At 44.0% G+C, this 10726-nt stretch overlaps 1 protein-coding gene across 1 annotated transcript in view; it reads left to right on the top strand.

The window, feature by feature from the left end:
- The first annotated feature begins 3615 nt into the window (after positions 1-3615).
- Positions 3616-10726, top strand: part of ZNRF2 (zinc and ring finger 2) — a 76169-nt gene continuing 69058 nt past the window's right edge. Inside the window, exon 1 of the mRNA XM_072412340.1 lies at positions 3616-4600. Within this exon, the coding sequence (XP_072268441.1) occupies positions 4174-4600 (427 nt within the window). The 5' untranslated portion in view covers positions 3616-4173. The remainder of the gene's footprint in view (positions 4601-10726) is intronic.

Below are 10726 nucleotides of genomic sequence, written 5' to 3'. Positions count from 1 at the left end.
TCTACTCGTCTCATTCCTTTCGGATTGGGGCGGCCACGGAGGCCTCTGGATGGGGATTGGGGGAAAGGATAATCCGGCGGATTGGGCGCTGGGAATCCAGGCGTTTTCAATTGTACGTGCGGCCTCACCTGTTGTGAGGTGTCATGGGCGGGGGGGTAAGGGGACCCCTAATTGCGGTATGTATTGGTGGCTGTTTTATGTTTATTTTGTGTTCTAGGTGCGCGTCCGTGCTTGGTTTGGATTTTGGGACATTCCTTTGTCTGGTGGGGCACCAAGCGGGCGGAAGTTCGACCAGATGAACGGCAATTGGGGTTCCCCAGAGAAGTGGCTACGGTGCGTTGGCTTGGTATTCCCTGGACGTTGTGGAGTAGAGTTGTGTCGGATTTCAGGAGATTCGCATTGTGGGACCGCCCGCCGGATGTGGTAGTTATACATGCGGGGGGTAATGATTTAGGCCGCAGGTCCATGCGGGAGTTAATCAGGGATGTCAAGTTGGATTATCTGAGATTACAGGTGGAGTTCCCGAGGCTAGTGATTGTGTGGTCAGATATGGTGGCTAGAGCTGCATGGCGGGGTGCGGGCTTAGTGGACAGGGTGAATAAGGCAAGGATAAAAATGAACAAAGAGGTGGGCAGGTTTGTGGCCCGGAATGGAGGGGTGGTGGTTCGCCATAGAGAATTGGAGGAGGACACCAGCAAGTTCTTGTGGCAGGATGGAGTGCATTTAAATGCAGTGGACATTGATATGTGGTTCCTGGGATTGCAGGATGGCATACAGACAGCTCTTCGGGTGTGGAGGGGCGCTCAGGCATGAGGTTTCCCGCCTGAAGCGCTGTGGCGGTTGGGGTTTAGGAGGGTAAGAGTCCTGTTGGTAATTGGGAAGGGCAACCCATTGGTAGGGTGCCCATTTAAATGGTATTATGGTGGGGCCCCTGAGGCGGAGGTGGGCGGCTAGGGGCCAGTGTATGGTAAAACAATTTTTGGAGGAACGGACTTTACCTTTTTTCCTAGTCCTGCAGCTTGGTGGAGTAGACCGGAGTTGGTTGTCGGTTATAGTGCAATTGGGCACAGTGAAAATGGGGTTGTGTTATAGTTTGATTGGTTGGAAAAGGTTTATATTAATAAAAATGTAAAATATATGTAAACAGTATACTAATGTTATATGTCTTTATATGTTAATTTGAGAATATTTATATGTTATTTAAATATGGTTGTAATTAATGGTTATTAATGGTTATTTATTGTTATTTAAGTTGTTTGTTAATAAAAGGCTGCTTGCCAGCCAATTTAAACCCAAGGAAGGTGTCTGTGCGTTTTTGGGGGGAGGAGTATTGGCTGGTAGGCAATAGTGAAGAAAGTGCGGAAAAAGTTAAATGGTAAGTGGTGTGCGTAAAATGTTTTTGGGTATTGGAAAAACTTGGCTGGGGTTGTCTCTAAAGGGGTGGGGGCGGGAGATCCAAACTACCCTTAGTCAAGGGAGGCCTGCAGCAGGGGACTGAGCGTAGGGCCGGCATGACTGGGTGTTTGGGCAGCCCCCCCCCCCCCTCTTTTCCTGTTAGATAGGTCATTCGGGGGTTAACGTGTGAGAAGAAGTTTAAGGGGTGGGATTAGCTAGAGGTCTGGTGGGAAGTTAAGGGGAGGAGGATAGAAAGGTTTAAGTAAGAGGGCATGTGGGAAGTGAGGGACAGTTTTTTCTGGAATAGAAAATTCCCACTCACCCTCCCTTTGGAGCAAGATTATGTGTCGTAGGCGGTTGGGGTTTAGGAGGGTAAGAGTCCTGTTGGTTATTGGGAAGGGCAACCCATTGGTAGGGTGCCCATTTAAATTGTATTATGGTGGGACCCCTGAGGCGGCGCTGGGCGGCTAGGGGCCAGTGTATGGTAAAACAATTTTTGGAGGAACGGACTTTACCTTTTTACTTAGACCTGCAGCTTGGTGGAGTACACCGGAGTTGGTTGTCGTTTATAGTGCAATTGGGCACAGTGAAAATGGGGTTGTGTTATAGTTTGGTTGGAAAAGGTTTTTATTAATAAAAATGTAAAGTATATGTAAACAGTATACTAATGTTATATGTCATTATATATGTTCATTTATGTTAATAGAGAGAATATTTATATGTTAATAAAACCCAAGGAAGGTGTCTGTGCGTTTTTGGGGGAAAGAGTATTGGCTGGTAGGCAATAGTGAAGAAAGTGCGGAAAAAGTTAAATGGTAAGTGGTGTGCGGGAAATGTTTTTGGGTATTGGAAAAACTTGGCTGGGGTTGTCTCTAAGGGGGTGGGGGCGGGAGATCCAAACTACCCTTAGTCATGTAAACACACTAGATCTGATCGTTTGAATGATCTTTTGTGAATCATCATTCGAATGATGCAGGAAGTGACATGTACAGGAGAAAGTGTACCACAGAACAAGCGATCAGTGAACGACCATACACACAATAGATAGCGAATGATTGTGCCCAATCAGCTCTCCCGGGACGGTCGTTCGTTTTCAGCGACATTCCTCGTTCATCCTCGTCGTTGGCCAGTTGTTGTTCACTTTTTTTTGGTTAACCATTATCTGATGATCGGTTGTTAATCATTCATTTCCAACAATAATTTTTGCACTGTGTACGTAGCACAGTGGCATTCCCAGCTTCCCTAGCATGTGCCGGGATCACGTATGTATATGTCATCCTGGCACAGCCAATCAACGTGGTTGAAGATCATCTGGAAGAATAGAAGAAAGTTGACGCTGACTGGCGCTGGAACACTGAGGTGACTTTGCTGGAACGCAGACAGGTGAGTTTGCTGGGTTTAGTTCCTCAATACCAGTGATCGCCAACCATTTTGGTCCCGCGCACCACTAAAATCACCAGCACCTAACCGCGCATGTGCGGGGAGCCGGGTGTCACTCAAAGGGGGAAAAACCTCCCCATTGTGATATCATATTGACATAACCCTGCCCACTCTCCTATCACAGAGCTGAGCCTGCAATGGGCCCACTTCCCTGCACCTGGGACTTGTACGAGGGACGTGTTCTGCAGCTCTGGCCGGTGTGTCCCCCCAGTGGGGTCCTTACAGTGATACCCCTCGGGGGTGCACCGGCCAGAGGTTTTTATTAATAAAAATGTAAAGTATACAAGACCCCCAAACTTTTCTCGCAGACCACCAGTTGGTGACCACTGCTCTATAACACATTTGCAGGTATTCTATTCCTATAGATTTGTATGAAATATCGGTGAACCCATTACACAGCTCTAGTACTGTGTCCCTAGTCACTGACACAGCAAGCAGCATAATGGTGAATGCAACCCTGTGTAGATGCTCATATGTTCACCTGTTTCTCATGCAATACAGTATAACATCCTGCACCATGACAAGTACTGTATAGAGAGACGAGGAGGAGCTGTGTGTGGGGAGAAGAGAACATGAATGGCTGAGCCATAGACAGGGAGTGAAGGAGACACAGAGGAGACAAAACAAACACACAAAGGTGATGTGTGAGGGCGGGAAAGGCTGTCTGACAGGAACCTGTGAGGGGGGAGGGGCGCTGACTGTACGGCCTCACTGACAGAAGCTGTGGTGAGGAGGAGGGGGGCTGTACGGAGGAGGGCGGGGGCTGTACGGAAGGGCTGGCTGTGTCCTCCTCAGTGACAGCCGTGTTCAGTGAGGGAGGGGAAGCAGCTTCATGTCCTCGGTGACAGGAGGAGGAGGAGCAGCGTGGTGTGAAGGGGACAGCGGCAGCACATGCATGGCAGGCACCCCCGGCACATCTCCTCACCACCTCACATGGGATGGACGATAACATACCGCGCACGTCATAACACACAATGACACCGGAGGCGTGACGCCGCCATGTATAGGATTCCTGTCGGCCGGGGCTGTGGAAAGTTTCTGAGTTGCCCTGTGGCATTATTATAGAAGAAGCAAGCTGCCATCTGTGTATCCGGGGGGAGCAGTGCCCTGTGTGCCCCATGGATGGGGTGTGTGTGACTGGCTGCCATAGGTAACACAGGAGGATCTAGTGAGCGCGGATCACCTGGATCTACTAAAGGATCTACAGACGTCATGCACTATGTAGCGATGTGTGTGCTCTGACGATCAGGAGGTGACCGGGAAAGCTTTGTGTTCACACCCTGTACTAGCCCGCCTGCACCGGTGGATGAGCTGTGACCCGGCCGGTGCGTGTTGGGGATGGGCGGACGACAGAGCAGCAGCCCGGCCTCAGACGGTCGGACACGGGCGTACTCAGGTTCGGACATCCCTTCCAGCACGGGCCGGGGACCGATCAGGGGCCCGGCGGGGGTGGCTGCCTCCACTTCGTCTCCCCTGCCCAGGTACCCGTACATTTCGGCCAGTCACACGGCGGGGGCGACTGGCAGCGGACCCGGGGGATCGGAGCACACGCCACTGGCTTTGAATGCCCGGAGCCGGTCTGTTGGGGGGATTCGCAGCCAAGCCCCGCTCAGTCAGGCTGGGCTGAATATACCCGGAGCGGCTCGGGACTCTGGCAACAGCACACCCGAAGAAGGAGGCAGAGAGCGGGCACCGGGGGGAGGAGGAGGCTCCAGGCTGCTGATTGGATCGCTCCCCTCTCACCTCTCCCCGCACCTCTTTGGAGGTGAGTACAGTGACATCACATGGCTTCTGAGGACACAGAGGGGCTCACCAGGAAGTCACATGACTCTGCTACACTGAGGAATCCCCATTGTGTCACCTCACATGCAGCAACACTGCCCGACACTGGGATCCCCCTGTGCTGTACACTGCCCGACACTGGGATCCCCCTGTGCTGTACACTGCTAGACACTGGGATCCCCCTGTGCTGTACACTGATCCCCCTGTGCTGTACACTGCCGGACACTGGGATCCCCCTGTGCTGTACACTGCCAGACACTGGGATCCCCCTGTGCTGTACACTGCCAGACAGTGGGATCCCTCTGTGCCACAATGCTATTACACCTATACTTTTCATTTCCTTACATATTGATTTGTTGAGCCCTTATATTGTACACCTCACACTAAGCAATAAATGCTGTGACATCACACTGCTGAAAGATATAAAAGTGTATGTGTAGCAAAAACTTTTTCAGTGTTGGATAGAACAAGAAAAATTCAACCACTGTCAGTTGATGTTGCAATGTTCTGTTTGGGAAATTATATGATCGTCCCAGAGAGTAAGCTTGTTTAGACCTGCGGCACCCAGGATTGGTTTCAGGCATAAACTAATGGTGTTTGCAAAGATAAAATCTTTCTAAAGTAAAATAAATGGACACCAGTAAGAATTACCTTCATCACTTCACTAGATCTCTGGATTTCTGGTCACTATTTATCTCATGGCAGCAGGGAAATATCCCCATCAGAACATACAAATGACAGTGATTCTGTATCTTCCATACTTTATTCAGAACTAAACAGAAAATAATTGGTTTTACCTATATGTTGTAAACATTGTGCTTGGTGTATAGTTGAAGGTAGCAGAAGTTTGTATGCTTCCTTCTTTGTGGTGGAGGTAGTGATCATATGGGAAATTCTTACCTGTTTGATCACTGCTTTGCTGCACATGGGAGTTTTCTACTTTCTGCAGTGATGACAAATAATTTCATACCATGTCCCATCTGACAAATTTTCTAAGGCAGTCATCTAACAGCACAGTTGTACCCCGCTTGCATCACTTTTTACCCGGTTTTACCTGTCAAAATATCGGTGATGGCACCCCTACCGCCCCCCCCCCCACATACACACACATGCAAACATTGGGCCTGATTAAATAAAGCTCTCCAAGGCTGGAGAGCATACTTTTTTTATCAGTGAAGCTGGTTGATCCAGCAAACCTGGAATGTATCTGACCAAGGATTAAAAACATTTGCTAGCAAATATCAGGTAACTTTGTAGAAATCCATTCCAGGTTTGCTGGATCAACCAGCTTCATGGATAAAAGTGTGTATCCTCTCCAGCCTTGGAGAGCTTTATTAATTCAGGCCCAATGTGTCATTACCAACTTGCATTGCAGACTTTAGGGGAAAATCTCGATGTTGGAGAGGTACATCTAGTGTTTGCTATAGCCTTTTCTTAATTATGTAAGCTTGATGGTATATTGTCTGTAAGCAGTGCTCTACAATGGTGTTTCTCAACCAGGTTTCCTCCAGAGATTGCTAAGGGGTTCTTTAAGCAATAAGCAATTTGTTCTTCTCGGGTCAGTTTAAGTGACATCAAAGATATTTTTGGCTATCTTTATGGGTGACATTCTTCAGAGTTACCAGCAATGTAAGAGGCATTCTTCCCAATGACCACCTCACTGTGAGCTGTGGATGTAGCAGGAGTTGTCTAGAAGGACCTGAATGTTTTTTTAAGGTTCCCCAATGTAAAATGGTAGAGAAACACTGCTCTACAACCTTGGTGTCTAACATGTCTCAGTTCAGGTATGGAGCACAGAAGGCAGCACCTGGGTTAGACTTAATAGCTGAAATCTCTATCTGTGACACCCACAGCTCAGCACTAAGCCCACGAACTGAACTGAGCAGCTGGCAGGCTTTCTATAGACTTATACAGAACTCCATAGAAGTGCAGAACATAAAGCTGTGATGTTGTATGTAAAGGGCAGGTACTGCAATGTCTTCTGTGACGTCACTGGCACTTTCTGTCCTTCCAGCGTGCATTACTTACACAAGATCACGACGTATAACAACAAGCAATAGATCACTTTTATAAGTTGTCAGAAAAAGAACTTCTTGTTCTTTTTGAAAAGAACACAGATAGCAGTATTTCAGATGAGTGCTGGTTTGTCTAGTAAAGATAGTATGTTGTTTGCTGTTCCGAAAACTAAAATCTTTTAGTTTGAGCAAAAACAAGGTATTCTTAGTTTTATGTTTATACAGCAGATTACAAATTTAGGGAAATTATTGTAGGGAGTTTTAGCTTTCGGTTTAGCTGATCATTATAACCAAGCCTCTTAGGTTATAAAGTCTCAATAAGGCAATTCACTAAATGTTTGAAGTGATATTTGAACACTTTGTAAGTTTTTTGAACAAGGCTAAAAGTGCCTCAACAAATCATTGTCCACACCAGGAGCTTACAGACAGTCCTTTCAAGTTTTGATATCATATATCGTATATATCGTATATTTATTAAACCCAGACATTTACTAGACATAGAATTGTTAAAAAGAACTATCACTTTGATGTGTCTTGATTCTCCACCTTCTGTAGTTATGTGCACAGCAGCAGTCTAATAGATGGTGAGAGGAGAGGTCAGCCAGGCGCTGTGACATTGCATGATGCTGTCCATACAACTTTGGATGCTTCCTGAGAGATCAGAATAATGGCATTGTTAGTGTGATATTGCTCATTTATTGACCAGGCTGGGTCTTTACCGAGGTGTATTGCTCATCTTGTACTGTAGTCTGAAGAAACATTAGAAGCTCTATGTGCTGCCTGACAGGGGTGCCTGCATCCCACAACTCTCACATTTCTTTCTTACACAAGTTTAAACAATGTGGTCTGCTGTTTGTCTTGGGTAAATCTTTAAAAGTCAGATGCAATGCTGTTTGTAGTAATGGGTATTGAAAAATTGTATATGCATACCATAGACAGGCAGTGCAATTGTGTATTCACCATTACATGTTAGAGTGATGATGTAAGTGGAGGTTCAGCTAAGTCCTGTATCCCAAACAAACATTATTGTAAATGCAGTAACATACAATTGTACCTTCCTACTACTAGGTTTGCCTAGAACGGCCAGCGCTTACATCTTCTGGCACTGTGGTTATTTCTGGAGCTCTGGCATTTGAGGTATTTGGGTCTTTGTGACAATTCACGTTATCTTAAAATTTTAGGTTATTGTGGAATTGTAAGTTGGAGGTAGATTGTGGCCTGAGTATACTACTGATGTACGGGTCTCAATGAATGAACAGTTGCATTGGTGTCATCGAGACAGTAGATGCATAATAAGTATACACATTACCTTCATGTAGTCCTCTGTAGTGTAACTGGTGGTATACCAGTAGTACTTGGCACCATATTACCACTGACTGGGTATGAATACGTGCTGGCTTTATTCAAATAGTTTGTCAGCCTACAAACAACATACGGTCTTTGATTTCTTTGTCAAGTGTTTGGGCAGTGCATAGCATTGTATTCTAGGCAGGTGTCCAGGTTTAAAAAATAAAGATATTTATCAAGGGCAGTAATAGACTTTTCTATATATGTTATATGTTTCTATTTCTCTGTTTTCTCAAACACAATCTATTCATTAGTTTTCTACAGTTTACTAATTTGTGAACCAGAATCCGCATCCACATAAGGCTCCTAAATGTAGACAAATTGATTTATCTCTAAAAGGCGAGATCATATATTTTAATAAAAACATTCAAATACTTGGAAAGTACAGATATCTTGAATTTACCTGTACACCAATGCAGGCTATATTGCCTAGTGCACATTCTTTATGTACACATGGATTTGCTCTATTTGCATGCTGAGTCTATTTAAATAAACGTGCATCTGTAGAGAAGTTTTACTTACATAAAGAGACATAATATGAGGGGCTGCACATCCACTGACATCTCTTATGTGATTTTTCCCGTGAAGTTAAATTGGCTATACACATATTTTGTTTTAGATTTGATTTGTCAGATCTGCAAAATTTGTCAATAACAGCAAATGGGTCTAGGTAAACAACAAACTGAGTTATATCCATCTTATACTCCACAAATCACAGTTGTTGGTAAATAAAAATATATCCTTAAAGGATAAACAACTAAACAAAAATGATTTGTTGCTGTGGGTTGGATGTCTGGTCTGATCTAAAAGTATTATCTAGAATCTGGTGGCAATAGCATCTCTTGTTTCCTCCATTTGATCCATTTTTCATCTTTACATCTTTCCTAAGTAAGTTTGTATATAATGTATGCATAGCCATTTGGGATACCTTTAACAGCAATTCTTTCTATACTGTAGTAAATATATTCATTGAAAAGGAAATCGAATGCACTGTGCATTTTTTCTATTTCTTCTCCAGAAAATGATAAATAGCTTTTGTCTGTAATAATGACTGAAAATGCTTTGGCATCAGATCAACACAAAGCTGGCAAATTATATTAGAATTAAATTGTTGTTATTCTGCATTATTAAATATTACATGCATACAAGATGATGTTATCAATGGGTGTTTATATGTTTCAGCTCAAGTTGTTTTTCTCAGCATGCTGTAGCACAGAAGGTCTTTTTAGTAAGCTGTGCTAAATCTCACAATGCCCTGCAGCCAGTTCAATGAAATGAGGTGTCATTAAGTGGCTTTGCACCTTTTGTAAACAAGGCCAAGCATTTTCAGTTTTCCATTACTGGACTCTTTGCTTGACTTGCTGATTGGACATACAGGACAAAGTCCAATGCTGTAGTCAGCTTTGTACCTGGGCACTTGAATACAGTCCTAACTTATATTCAGAAGGTCATTAAGGAAGTACTAGAGTCTAGTTAAACAGTCATTAGCATGCAGCGATCAAAGGTTGTAGTTTAGTGTATAGACAAGAAAGGAAACCCAAATGAAATTATAGATAATCAACATAATTTGGAAAACTTAAGCAATTTGTTCAGAGCTGGAAATTAACATGCTATTGGATGGCTAATCCTATGAAGGAATTGTTCAGTGATAAAGAGTGCTGGTCTTTAGTGCAATCAAAATTCTAAACTCCGACCAGGACAGACAGTTGTTTATTCACTTGGTTTTCCTCTCCCACGTGCACAACAAAGCACACCATGGGCAACCAGATATGCATGTGGCTGCAGCTGTGGAGCAAATCCTAAACAGCAACTGTGCAGCCAAATACAACCTGTCATTTTTGGTAACTTCACCGCTATCTGCTGCAGCCATGTACAACTTGAATGGAGGAACTGGAACAATGGTTGAGCCCGCTGTGGCTCACTGTGGGTATGAAATGGTCTTTAAAGAATATGTAAAGGCAACAGATAAAGTATGGAAAGAATAGACCCTTTATCAAGTTTTGGTTCTTGCCTGTGTTCCTGCTTTGGAGATTCACCTCTGTTATTTGGAACTACAGCAACTAGCACTCTCAAAAAATCGGCACGGCGCCTGACTCAAAAGATAATAGGAGAGTTTAAACTTGGCAAGTTGTGCCATCAGTAAGCCAAAGCCCTATTAATTACTCGTTTGGCTCCCATGTGCTCTTACCACTCCAAAATGTCCACATTTTGGATCTCTACTGCTTTTCTGGCTAGTCACAGTTGGGTTTGGAATTTATTTCTACTGCTATTATTATTATGAATATTAATAAACAGGATTAATTTAGACCCAACATATTACTCAGCACTGCTACCATTATACTGCGTTTTGATTTTTCTGGGTCATTCTGATTTTATAGTACAGGTATATTTATTTCTCTGCATATTCTGTGCTGTGTTTAGTATTTCAATAGTAACCCTCAAGCAACTAGAAACTTATCCAGAATCTACAAATCCCTGTGGGTTCTGTGTAATGGGGAATTATACTGTATTGTTGTATAGGGAATTAAAGCAAGCTGTTATGATACTTGTTTTTACTTGATTAACGATATGAAATTCCAACAACCGTTTAATAAGCGATATTGGATAATTGGTTTTCACCTAAAAGAAAAAACACTGAATAGAAAGATGTGTCCGCACAATCTCTAGATATAGTGATGGTATAAATCTTACAAACCTATTGTGATGGATTTAATATTTTGCAGTGTAGCTGAAGAATATGGGCCTTG

Source organism: Pyxicephalus adspersus, chromosome 5, assembly GCF_032062135.1.
Source record: "Pyxicephalus adspersus chromosome 5, UCB_Pads_2.0, whole genome shotgun sequence".
Taxonomy (NCBI): domain Eukaryota; kingdom Metazoa; phylum Chordata; class Amphibia; order Anura; family Pyxicephalidae; genus Pyxicephalus; species Pyxicephalus adspersus.
Note: the sequence above shows the minus strand (reverse complement) of the source record. Positions and strands in the feature narration are given on the sequence as shown.